The sequence below is a fragment of the Phascolarctos cinereus genome, unplaced genomic scaffold (assembly GCF_003287225.1).
Source record: "Phascolarctos cinereus isolate Bilbo 61053 unplaced genomic scaffold, phaCin_HiC Scaffold_726;HRSCAF=1367, whole genome shotgun sequence".
In the NCBI taxonomy this organism is placed as follows: Eukaryota; Metazoa; Chordata; class Mammalia; order Diprotodontia; family Phascolarctidae; genus Phascolarctos; species Phascolarctos cinereus.
Window position 1 is genome coordinate 209233191 of NW_027556098.1, and position 13779 is coordinate 209246969.

General features: G+C 39.1%; 1 protein-coding gene across 1 annotated transcript in view; it reads left to right on the forward strand.

Moving 5' to 3' along the window:
* Positions 1 to 13779, forward strand: part of TTN (titin) — a 329039-nt gene that overhangs the window by 256770 nt on the left and 58490 nt on the right. The window contains 21 exon segments of the mRNA XM_078146156.1: positions 485 to 787; positions 884 to 1165; positions 1259 to 1558; positions 1654 to 1956; positions 2049 to 2357; positions 2445 to 2726; positions 2824 to 3123; positions 3222 to 3515; positions 3607 to 6573; positions 7005 to 7325; positions 7430 to 7714; positions 7811 to 8110; positions 8469 to 8771; positions 9468 to 9743; positions 9846 to 10145; positions 10245 to 10571; positions 11177 to 11476; positions 11596 to 11883; positions 12510 to 12806; positions 12891 to 13193; positions 13321 to 13626. Coding sequence (XP_078002282.1) covers positions 485 to 787; positions 884 to 1165; positions 1259 to 1558; positions 1654 to 1956; positions 2049 to 2357; positions 2445 to 2726; positions 2824 to 3123; positions 3222 to 3515; positions 3607 to 6573; positions 7005 to 7325; positions 7430 to 7714; positions 7811 to 8110; positions 8469 to 8771; positions 9468 to 9743; positions 9846 to 10145; positions 10245 to 10571; positions 11177 to 11476; positions 11596 to 11883; positions 12510 to 12806; positions 12891 to 13193; positions 13321 to 13626 — 8946 coding nt within the window.

Below are 13779 nucleotides of genomic sequence, written 5' to 3' on the forward strand. Positions count from 1 at the left end.
GGCAAACCACTCCAGTATCTTTGCAAAGAAAATCTCAAATGGGATCACAGAGCCAGACATGATTGAAACTACTGAACAATAACAACAAAATATATGTATATTTGTGTGCATATTTGTCTGTATATACATATATATATATATATATATATATATATATATATATATATATATATATACAGCCTCAGTAGAGATAAGTGGACTGAGAGGCAGGAAACCTCAGTTTCTTTTCAGTTATGACACTAACTAGCTGTGTGACTGAAAAAGTGACTTACTTAATTTGTCCAAGTTTTGACCTCCTCATTAATTAAATAAGGAGATTTAGACCAGATAATTTCTCTGAGCTCTCTTCTTGCTACAGAAATTATATTCTTTTATTTGAATCAAAGTAAATCATTCAAGTTCAAATGAAATCCTCAGCAAAGGGCAATTTGTCACATTTTTAAAAAGTAATTTCTTTCATTGTTATCTCATATTTTTACTATAGCTGTCCCAGAACGTCCTGAAGACCTTGAAGTCAAAGAAGTTACTAAAGACTCTGTAACTCTGACTTGGAATCCCCCTAAGTATGATGGAGGATCAGAAATAATTAACTACATATTAGAAAGCCGTCTCATTGGAACTGAAAAATTCCACAAAGTTACACAAAACAACTTACTTAGTAGAAAATTCACAGTTAAAGGCTTGAAAGAAGGTGATACTTATGAGTACCGTGTAAGTGCGGTCAATATTATTGGGCAAGGCAAGCCATCGTTCTGCACAAAGCCAATCACTTGCAAAGATGAACTTGGTAAGTATCTCAGATACTTTGAATACCTACTGTGCAATTGTGGATTTGCTATACCATGGCAGTAAAACTGATTTGATTTCAAAATTATTTGTTTAGCTCCTCCAACACTTGACCTGGACTTTAGGGATAAGCTCACTGTTCGGGTTGGTGAAGCTTTTGCCCTGAAGGGACGTTATTCAGGCAAGCCAAAACCAAAGATCACGTGGTTGAAAGATGAAACTGATGTCTTAGAAGATGATCGCACACAGCTCAAGACTACTCCAACAACACTTTCTCTAGAAAAGGTCAAAGCCAAACGTGCAGACTCTGGCAAATACACCGTGATTGTTGAGAATAGTACGGGTTCAAGGAAAGGTTCCTGTCAAGTTGCTGTTGTTGGTAAGGATTAATTAGCACTAGATCTATAGGCATTCTCTTAAATCAAGAGTATAAAGGAAATCTACATTCTGTGGGGTTTTTTTCCTTCCACAGACCGTCCTGGACCTCCAGTGGGACCTGTTATTTTTGATGAAGTACACAAAGATCATTTTATTATCTCTTGGAAGCCTCCTTTAGATGATGGAGGAAGTGAAATTACTAATTACATCATTGAGAAGAAGGAGCTAAGCAAAGATGTTTGGATTCCAGTAACATCAGCAAATGTTAAGACAACATGTAAAGTCCCTAAATTGCTTGAGGGCAAAGACTACCTTGTTCGCATATATGCTGAAAATCTTTATGGCATAAGTGATCCATTAGTATCTGATTCAATGAAAGCCAAGGATCGTTTCAGTATGTATTTTAAAATTTTTCTTTAGTTTTTCACTATTTTGTTATTAGTGATATATTGAATGGATATTGAACACATTATGATAATATTTCTCTAGGTGTTCCTGCTGCACCAGATCAACCAATTGTTACTGAAGTTACTAAAGATTCTGCATTAGTTACCTGGAACAAACCATATGATGGAGGCAAGCCCATCACAACATACATTGTAGAAAAGAAGGAAACCAGATCTAAAAAATGGGTCAGAGTTTCCAGAGAGCCTATTCATCCATATACCAAATTTAGGGTTCCTGATCTTGTGGAAGGATGTCAATATGAATTCCGAGTTTCAGCAGAAAATGAAATTGGTGTTGGTGATCCAAGCCCACCCTCAAAACCAGTATTTGCTAAAGATCCAATTGGTACTATATCAAAACATTTATTCAGTTTTCACATTAATTAACTTTTTAAAGCATTATTTTGACATTCTTTCATTCCCTTGTCTTTTATATAGCTAAACCAAGTCCACCTATTAACCCTGAAGCAGTAGACACAACAAAAAATTCAGTTGATTTGATTTGGCAACCACCACGTCATGATGGTGGAAGCAAGATTCTGGGCTATATTGTGGAATACCAGAAAGTTGGAGATGAAGAATGGAAAAGAGCCAATCATACTCCAGAGGCATGCCCTGAAACAAAATATAAAGTCACAGGTCTTAGGGATGGTCAGACCTATAAATTCAGAGTAATGGCAGTCAATGAAGCAGGGGAATCAGACCCAGCTCATGTTCCTGAGCCAGTGTTAGTAAGAGATAGACTTGGTACGTAAAATATCCCCATGCACATATGTCTTATTTATAAAATATATTCCTTAAATTATGCTCATCAAATAATCCTTTTCCTTTTAGAACCTCCTGAATTGATTCTAGATGCTAACATGGCAAGAGAACAACACATAATGGTTGGAGATACCTTAAGACTTAGTGCTATCATCAAAGGAGTTCCATTCCCAAAAGTAACATGGAAAAAAGAAGATAGAGAAGTTCCTATAAAAGCACAAATCGAAGTTACACCAGTTGGCAGTAAGCTTGAAATTCGTAACTCTGCCCATGAAGATGGTGGAACTTATTCTTTGACAGTGGAGAATCCAGCAGGCTCAAAGACAGTTTCAGTAAAAGTTGTTGTACTAGGTAATAATTCTAATATGAACATTCTTAAATAACGATTTTTTTTAGCATTTAATGTGAGTTCAGTAATTTGAATAATCATACATTTAATATTTCTCAGATAAACCTGGACCACCTAGAGATCTAGAAGTTAGTGAGATTAGGAAGGATTCTTGTTACCTTACCTGGAAAGAACCACTGGATGATGGTGGTTCAGATATTACGAATTACGTAGTGGAAAGAAGAGATGTTGCCGCTGCCCAGTGGTCACCTCTTTCAACTACATCCAAGAAGAAGAGTCATCTTGCTAAACATCTCAATGAAGGCAATCAGTATCTCTTCCGTGTAGCTGCTGAGAATCAGTATGGACGTGGTCCTTTTGTTGAAACTCCTAAACCTATCAAGGCCATGGATCCTCTCCGTAAGTTGCTTTTTGGCATGTAAAAAAAAATTATTCTGATGTTCTTGGTTTCATTTTTTTGGGTACTTTATTCACCACACATTTCTTCCTTTAAAAAGAACCCCCAGGGCCACCCAAGAATTTGCATCATGTGGATGTTGACAAGAATGAAGTCTCTCTGGTTTGGAATAAACCAGATCGTGATGGTGGTTCTCCAATTACTGGATATTTAGTAGAATATCAAGAAGATGGTACAGAAGACTGGATTAAATTTAAGACTGTGACAGATTTAGAGTGTGTTGTTACTGGCCTACAACTAGGGAAGATCTATAAATTCCGTGTAAAAGCTCAGAATATCGTGGGCCTTAGTCTTCCTGACACAACTATTCCAATAGAGTGTCAAGAAAAACTAGGTAATGTTTATTGACATGATTATTCTGTTATTTTTTTAAATCATGTCTGACTCAAAAATCAAATTCTAATTTTGTGTGTTTTATTTTCCAGTACCTCCATCTGTGGAACTTGATGTGAAATTAATTGAAGGCCTTGTGGTAAAGGCTGGAACCACTGTAAGATTCCCCGCCATTATAAGAGGTGTACCTACTCCCTCTGTAAAGTGGTCAACTGATGGGATTGAAATTAAACCAGATGACCACTATAACATTGAAACTGACAGCTTCTCATCAGTACTTACCATTAAAAACTGTCTACGGAAAGACACTGGGGAATACTTGATCACTGTTTCCAATGCAGCTGGTACCAAAACAGCAGCAGTTCATCTTACTGTTCTTGATGTTCCTGGGCCGCCAACAGGTCCTATTGATATACTTGAAGTCACTCCTGAATATATGGTTATTGCATGGCGACCACCCAAGGATGATGGTGGAAGCCCTGTAATAAATTATATTGTTGAGAAACAAGATACTAGGAAAGATACTTGGGGTGTTGTCTCTGCAGGAAGCAGTAAGACGAAGCTAAAGGTCCCCCATCTACAAAAGGGAAATGAATACATTTTCCGTGTTCGAGCAGAGAATAAGATGGGTGTTGGTCCACCTCTTGACTCTATACCTACTGTAGCTAAACATAAGTTTAATCCCCCATCTCCACCTGGCAAACCGGTGGTTACTGACATTACTGAAAATGCTGCAACAGTTTCTTGGACCTTACCAAAATCTGATGGTGGCAGTCCAATAACTGGCTATTACGTGGAACGTCGAGAAACGACTGGTAAATGGGTGAGGGTCAACAAAACACCTGTACCTGACTTGAAGTTTAGAGTCACTGGACTCTATGAAGGAAATACATATGAGTTTAGAGTTTTTGCAGAAAATCTTGCAGGCTTAAGCAATCCATCTCCAAGTTCTGATCCAATAAAAGCTTGTCGACCCATCAAACCACCCGGACCTCCCATTAATCCAAAACTGAAGGACAAGACCAAAGAAACTGCTGATTTAGTCTGGACAAAGCCACTTAGTGATGGTGGCAGTCCTATACTAGGCTATGTCGTGGAATGCCAGAAACCAGGCACTGCACAGTGGAATAGGATCAATAAAGATGAACTCATTAGGCAGTGTGCCTACAGGGTACCTGGACTAATTGAAGGAAATGAATATAGATTCCGTATCAAGGCTGCTAACATTGTGGGAGAAGGAGAGCCACGAGAACTAGCAGAATCTGTTATTGCAAAAGACATTCTCCATCCTCCAGAAGTAGAACTTGATGTGACTTGTCGCGATATCATTACTGTTAGAGTAGGCCAAACCATCCGCATTCTGGCTAGAGTGAAAGGCAGACCTGAACCAGATATAACTTGGTCCAAGGAGGGCAAAGTACTGGTCCGAGAAAAGCGGGTCGACCTAATTCACGATTTGCCTCGTGTTGAGTTACAAATTAAAGAAGCAGTCAGAAGTGATCATGGCAAATACATCATTTCAGCCAAGAACAGCAGTGGGCATGCTCAAGGTTCGGCTATTGTCAATGTCCTTGACAGACCGGGACCCTGCCAGAATTTGAGGATAACTAGTGTCACCAAAGAGAATTGCACAGTTTCCTGGGAAAACCCTCTAGACAATGGAGGCTCAGAAATTACTAATTTTATAGTAGAATGTCGTAAGCCAAACCAGAAAGGATGGTCAATTGTTGCTTCAGATGTTACAAGGCGAATGGTTAAAGCCAACCTCTTGGCCAACAATGAATATTACTTCCGTGTCTGTGCAGAAAATAAAGTGGGTGTTGGGCCAACCATTGAAACTAAAACTCCCATTCTGGCTATTAACCCCATTGACAGGCCAGGTGAACCTGAAAACCTTCATATTGCAGAAAAGGGAAAGACATTTGTCTACCTGAAGTGGAGAAGGCCAGATTATGATGGTGGCAGTCCCAATTTATCCTATCATGTTGAGAGAAGACTGAAGGGCTCTGCTGATTGGGAAAGAGTACATAAGGGAAGCATTAAGGACACACATTATATGGTTGACAAATGTGTTGAGAACCAGATCTATGAGTTCAGAGTTCAAACAAAGAATGAGGGTGGTGAAAGTGACTGGGTGAAGACAGAGGAAGTTGTTGTGAAGGAAGATTTGCAGAAGCCAGTGCTTGAGCTGAAACTGAGTGGAGTGCTTACTGTCAAAGCAGGGGACACTATTAAGCTTGAGGCAGCGGTTAGAGGCAAACCATTCCCAGAAGTTTCATGGACCAAGGACAAAGATGCTACGGATCTATCCAGATCTCCAAGAGCCAAAATTGATACAAGTGCAGAGTCATCTAAATTTACCCTCACAAAAGCAAAGCGAAGTGATGGCGGTAAATATGTGATTACAGCAACAAACACAGCTGGCAGCTTTGTAGCCTATGCAACTGTAAATGTTTTAGACAAACCTGGTCCAGTAAGAAATCTGAAGATCTCTGATGTGTCAAGTGATAGGTGCACAATTCGTTGGGACCCGCCAGAAGATGATGGTGGCTGTGAAATACAAAATTATATTTTAGAAAAATGTGAGACCAAGCGTATGGTGTGGTCTACATATTCTGCTAATGTCCTCACTCCCGGTACAACAGTGACTCGTCTCATTGAAGGAAATGAATACATTTTTAGAGTCCGGGCCGAGAATAAGATAGGCACTGGTCCACCAACAGAGAGCAAACCAGTCATTGCTAAAACTAAATTTGATAGACCTGGTCGCCCTGATCCCCCCGAAGTCACTAAAGTCAGCAAAGAAGAAATGACTGTAGTATGGAATCCACCAGAATATGATGGTGGAAAGTCTATCACAGGATATATTCTGGAGAAAAAAGAAAAGCATTCAGTTCGATGGGTTCCTGTTACCAAGAGTGCTATCCCTGAAAGACGTATGAAAGTTCAAAATCTCCTTCCAGGACATGAATATCAGTTCCGTGTCAAGGCAGAAAATGAAATTGGAATTGGAGAACCAAGCTTGCCATCAAAACCAGTAGTGGCAAAAGACCCAATAGGTATTATGCTCTCCTTTCCTATTAAATTACAGTCAACTCTTAATCTGGAGACAGGCATAACAGGAGTAAATTCAGTCTGTAACAGATTACAAAGACAAATTCAGTCAATCTTTTCACAATAATTTCAACAGAGAAACCAAATCTTTTGATAGAGCTGCTAACAAATGACAAAATTGATTAAGCATTTTATTTCTTTTTTCCTGCCTGCTTGCTCACACACACACACACACACACACACACACACACACACACACACACACAAATAGCTATAGAGCAATGCAGAAAAAGAGGAAGGGGCAAAATGAATAACATACCCTTGAATAATTGAGAGTTGACTGTATAGAAATTATTTACATTAACTTTTCATTTATAGTAGTCACTTATATTACTTATTATTTAGTTATAACATTTATTTTCCAATGTACTTTCAGAACCACCTGGTCCACCAACCAATCTCAAGGTGGTTGATACTACCAAGAGTTCCATCACTCTTGGATGGGGAAAGCCAGTCTATGATGGTGGTGCACCAATAATTGGATATGTTGTGGAAATGAGACCTAAAATCGCAGGTGCATCTCCTGATGAAGGCTGGAAAAGGTGCAATGCAGCTGCACAACTTATTCGTAAAGAATTCACAGTTACCAGTCTGGATGAGAACCAAGAATATGAGTTCAGAGTTTGTGCACAAAACCAAGTTGGCATTGGACGCCCTGCCGAATTAAAAGATGCTATTAAACCTAAAGAAATACTTGGTAACGACTTATTTTATTTGTGCATTTATTTGTTTCATTTATGATATAAATCCATGCATTCCACATTCCAAAAAGTGAATTAACCATCTCAATGCAATTTCCAGAACCCCCTGAGATTGATTTGGATGCCAGTATGAGAAAGTTGGTTGTCGTCAGAGCAGGATGCCCAATTCGACTATTTGCCATTGTCAGAGGGCGGCCTGCCCCGAAAGTCACTTGGCGGAGAGTGGGTATCGATAACGTTGTCAGAAAAGGACAAGTTGATTTGGTTGACACTATGGCCTTCCTGGTCATTCCTGATTCTACACGAGATGACTCAGGCAAATATTCCCTGACACTTGTTAATCCTGCAGGAGAAAAGGCTGTATTTGTGAATGTCAGGGTCCTTGGTAAGTTGCCAGAAAGCATTTTCCTCTTCTTTCCAAAAGAATTTTAAATTACTGATATAGAGGAGAGGCTATATTTTGTTTTGCAATTTTTTACAGATACTCCTGGGCCTGTATCTGACTTAAAAGCATCAGATGCCACTAAAACATCATGCCATCTTTCTTGGGCACCTCCTGAAAATGATGGTGGAAGCCAAGTAACACATTATATTGTCGAGAAACGTGAAGCTGAAAGAAAGACATGGGCAACAGTTACTCCAGAAGTTAAGAAAACTAGTTTCCAAGTATCCAATCTTGTCCCTGGAAATGAATATTTCTTCAGAGTAACTGCTGTCAATGAATATGGTCCTGGGGTCCCAACAGACATTCCCAAGCCAGTGCTTGCATCTGATCCCCTAAGTAAGTATTGTCTTTGTATCCCAATATCAATTCCAATTCCCGAGTATTTTAATGTTCTTTATGTAATGTGAGCATATCTTGCTTTCAAGCTTTCAAGTTAAAAAAATACTAGTTTTACAGATGCTGAAACAATGTAATGAATATCTAGATTCCTTAAAATTAAGAACTATTTGAGTCTGCCCTTTGACGGTTTCTGATTTGCTTTTAAATGAAATTTAAATACTTTCCTCTAGCTCTCAAATTATATACCATATTAAGATGCCATGAAGCAATTGATTTGATCTGGCACTAATGGACACCAATAAAGTACTTTGACTAAGTTATCAACATGTTTCCCTTATTTGTGTTTTTTTTCTAGGTGAACCTGATCCACCAAGAAAGCTTGAGGTTACTGAAATGATGAAGAACAGTGCCACATTAGCCTGGCTGCCTCCACTGCGAGATGGGGGTGCTAAGATCGATGGATATATTATCAGCTACAGGGAAGAGGAACAACCTGCAGATCGCTGGACAGAGTATTCAGTTGTGAAAGATCTCAGCCTTGTGGTCACTGGCCTGAAGGAAGGAAAGAAATATAAATTTAGAGTAGTGGCCAGGAATGCTGTTGGAGTGAGTTTGCCCAGAGAAGCTGATGGTGTTTATGAAGCCAAAGAACAGCTATGTGAGCAGTTATTGCATTTACTAATTTCAACCATTTCATATTTGTGTAACAAAAGCTGATGGAGATTTTAATTCAGTTTATTTTAGTTCAGTTTATTTCAGTTTATTATTTAATTCAGTTTATAGAATCTCTAGATTATAGATTTATATATAATCATAGATCAGAGACAAGACCACAGTACATATCATAAGCTTTACTTTTTTTTTTCAATTGACCAGGATTTGCTTTTTCTCCTTCCTACGTCTACCACGTCCCCTCTCTCAAACACAAAAATCAAAACCCTAGTAACAAATATAGTCAAACAAAACATCCTCACATTGGCCGTGTAGAGCTAGAAAAGAGTTTAGAGGCTGCCTAGCCCAACTTTGCTAATTATATGTGAAGAAAGAGTGATTTCCTCATGGCCACAGGTTATTTAGTGACCAATCCAGGATGATAACTAAGATCTGACTACCAGGCAGATCAGCTGCATGACTCCATCTCTCTCACTTTATGCTTGAGGAAAATCAGGTGCAGAAATATTAAATGATCTATCTTAAATTACACAGTGGCAGGGCAAGGAAGAGGATCCAGGTCTCCTATTTTTTATACACTATCACACAAAATTCCTGTGTTTCCCACATTTGTCTAGAGCATCCCCAGTGAAAAATAACCATGACTTACAATAAATTCATGTCTTTTCCCATTGCATTGTAGTGCCACCCAAGATCCTTATGCCAGAACAAGTTACTATTAAAGCTGGAAAGAAACTCCGAATTGAAGCCCACGTATATGGAAAGCCTCAACCAGTCTGTACCTGGAAAAAAGGAGAAGAACCTGTTGTCACATCTAGCCGCCTGGCAGTCCACAAAGCAGACTCTTCTTCAGTTTTGATCTTGAAAGATGTTACTAGAAAAGACAGTGGTTACTATAATCTCACTGCAGAAAACAGTTCTGGATCAGACACTCAGAAAATCAAAGTTGTGGTCATGGGTGAGTTCAGCTTTTGCTAAAAACAATGCAACCATCAGGAACAAAACTTTTTCTTCCTTCTACCTTCATGTTTTTACATGCCTGTCTTTTGTATTTCTGCAGATGCGCCAGGGCCACCTCAGCCTCCATTTGACATATCTGAGATAGATGCTGATGCCTGTTCCCTGTCATGGCATATCCCTCTTGAGGATGGTGGTAGTAACATCACCAATTATGTGGTGGAGAAGTGTGATGTAAGCCGAGGCGATTGGGTCACAGCTCTGGCCTCTGTCACAAGAACTTCTTGCAGGGTTGGAAAACTTATCCCTGGGCAAGAGTATGTCTTCCGAGTCCGTGCTGAAAATCGATTTGGCATTTCAGAGCCACTCCAATCTCCTAAAATGCTTGCTAAGTTCCCGTTTGGTAGGTTTTTTTTTTCATTGGGGAGTGATGACAAACTGTTCTGTGTTTCCATTCCAATAATAAAGCAAATACTAACATAGCCCGCGTCTTCATCTCCAGATGTTCCTAGTGAACCAAAGAATGCAAGAGTTACAAAAGTCAACAAGGACTGTATTTTTGTGAAATGGGACAGGCCAGATAGTGATGGAGGCAGCCCCATTACTGGTGATGGAGGCAGCCCCATTACTGGCTATCTGATTGAACGCAAAGAAAGGAACAGTCTGCTCTGGGTGAAGGCTAATGATACTCTTGTCCGTTCTACTGAATATCCTTGCGCTGGTCTTGTAGAGGGTCTAGAATATTCATTCCGGATCTATGCTTTGAACAGAGCTGGAAGCAGCTTACCTAGCAAACCAACAGAATATGTAACAGCAAGAATGCCAGTTGGTGAGTAAAAGATTTCCTTGTTTTCTCCATATCTTAAATACTGTGAGTAAAAATTAAACATTTGGTATCTACTTCCAAATTTCTATAGTAGTCCCAGCACTTAGCATAGTAGGCACTTACCTTACCTACCATTTACCTATTAAGCACCTACATGATAGGCACTCAATAAATGCTTACTGACTGACTGACTGACTAGTACCCCCTTGCTTTTACTTAAATTCAATAATATTTCCCTTTTCTTATTTTATGTAAACACAATGTACACTGCACAATACCAAACACATAGTACCCCCAAAATATTTGGTGATTTCTTGATTATTAAAATATTAGTTATTCATATCCTGATGAGCTACATGTAAAGTAGAGGTGTCAAACTTGCAACATGTGGGCCAGCAAAGCTCTGAGATGCTGCCATTGGGAAATGTTTAATAAAATAAATAAAAATGCAGTACAATATAGATAATGTTAATTTGTGGTTTTCTAAGTCGATATGTGGCCAGCAAGGCTTTCTTTTTCTACTTGATTGATACCATTGATGTAAAAAAAATACTTCCTGTGTTCCAAGTGATATGGTTTGACTTTTCTAATTGTCTTTTGGGTTTTAGATCCTCCTGGGAAACCCGAAGTTATTGATGTTTCCAAGAATAGTGCATCCCTTATCTGGGCTCGACCAAAGCATGATGGGGGCAGCAAAATTATTGGATATTTTGTTGAAGCTTGCAAGCTTCCAGGAGATAAGTGGGTACGATGCAATACTACACCACACCAGATTCCTCAAGAAGAATATACAGCTACTGGTTTGGAAGAGAACGCTCAATATCAATTTAGAGCCATTGCCAAGACTGCTGTAAACATCAGCATGCCTTCTGAGCCTTCTGATCCAGTGACCATCCTAGCAGAAAATAGTAAGATTCCATTCCTGAAGATTATGTATATCATTTGTATTTACTTACCCCTCTCGTTATTAATGTGAAGAATGTCAGAGTTAGTTCTATGGGGATTAAGTCCTTTTATTTTTTTCCAGTTCCTCCAAGGATTGAACTGAGTGTGGCAATGAAATCTTTACTTACTGTGAAAGCTGGAACCAATGTTTGCCTGGATGCTACTGTTTTTGGTAAACCCATGCCAACAATTTCATGGAAGAAAGATGGAACACCTGTAACACCATCTGATGTCATAAAAATGGCCACCAAGAGAAATCTTTGCACCTTGGAATTATTCTGTGTAAATAGAAAGGATTCGGGAGACTATACCATTACTGCTGAAAACTCAAGTGGTTCCAAATCAGCCACTATTAAGCTGAAAGTATTAGGTAATTCAATTCAATATTTATTAAGCACTTAATACTATGCAAAGTTCTGGGATACAGTGGCAAAAACACAAGAATCCCTGTTTTACATTCTATTGGGTGGAAGGGAGGATAAAACATGCACGTGGATAAGAAATTTGAGGAGGGAAAGAACATTCACAACTGGGGAGAATAGGAGAAGGTTTAACAAAAGGAATGATCCACGAGCTGAACTTTGAAGGAAGATGAGGATTCTGAGTCAGAGATGAAGAGGGACTGAATTCCAGGCACAATATTTGATTGACTAAGATGATGTAAATATCGGCCAAAAGATGGCCAAAGTATCATAAATAGAAAATGACATATAATAAAAACAAAAAAGAATGCAAATCTATCTCAGTTGCAGAATCATAAAAATTAGAGCTAGAAAGGACCTTCAGGCTCTAAATTTAGCCTGATATTTAGTATGATATGCCCTCATCACACAGATAAAGAACAGAGAAATTAGGTCACTTGCCCCAGGTCACACAGTTAGTTTTTGGTGGGGAAAGTCAGAACCTAGGACCACCAATTCAGTACTCATGCTCTTCTAGGCAGTGCTGACTCATAATTAAAACAAAGATTTGATTCTACCCTTTTATATCTTTCAGATAAACCTGGTCCTCCAGCATCTGTTAAAATCAATCGAATGTATTCAGATCGTGCAATGCTTTCTTGGGAGCCTCCTCTTGAAGATGGAGGCTCAGAAATTACTAACTACATTGTTGACAAGCGTGAGACAAGCAGACCTAACTGGGCACAAGTCTCTCCCAATGTTCCTATCACCAGTTGCAGTGTGGAGAAACTAATAGAAGGTCATGAATACCAGTTCCGTATTTGTGCTGAAAATAAATATGGTGTTGGAGATCCAATTTTCACTGAACCAGCAATTGCTAAAAATCCATTTGGTAATAATACTTTTCCATGTATATTACCTTTTATTTAAGACATTTTAAAAACGTGAAGCTAATTTCTCAAATGAATCTTTACAGACCCACCTGGACGTTGTGATCCTCCTGTGATTAGCAACATAACAAAAGATCACATGACAGTAAGCTGGAAACCACCAGCAGATGATGGCGGTTCACCTATCACTGGCTATTTGCTAGAGAAGCGAGAAACCCTTGCAGTCAATTGGACCAAGGTCAACAGGAAACCTGTTATAGAAAGAACTATAAAAGCAACAGGTCTCCAAGAAGGAACTGAGTATGAATTCCGTGTTACAGCTATAAATAAAGCTGGACCAGGCAAGCCCAGTGATGCCTCTAAAGCAGTATATGCTCTTGATCCTCTATGTAAGTTTCACTAGGAGAATAAAGCATTCCCTCTCCTATGTCTCTTTTGCGTATAAACTATTTCAGGCATACAAGAAGGATGTACTAATCACTACTTCTTTCTTTTCTTTTCTTTTTTAATCCTTAGATCCTCCTGGCCCACCAGCCTTCCCCAAAGTAGTTGATACCACCCGAAGCTCTGTGAGTCTTTCTTGGGGTAAACCAGCATACGATGGTGGAAGTCCTATTATTGGCTATTTAGTTGAGGTGAAGAGAGCTGGTTCTGATAACTGGGTGAGGTGCAACTTGCCAGAGAATCTAAAGAAAACACGCTTTGATGTTACTGGCCTCATGGAAAATACTGAATATCAATTCCGTGTGTACGCCATCAATAAGGTTGGCTACAGTGATCCCAGTGATGTACCTGACAAACATGTACCCAAGGACATCTTAAGTAAGTGCTGAAGGAAGAAAGGAGAAATGGCTAAGTGAACACATTTTTAGAAATAAAGACCTTTAAGGTCTTGATATATGCTGCGGTATTGAAAACTCTATGAATTTGTTTTAAGAGAGCTGTAGTAGTGAGCCAAAGATTTGCAACGTGATT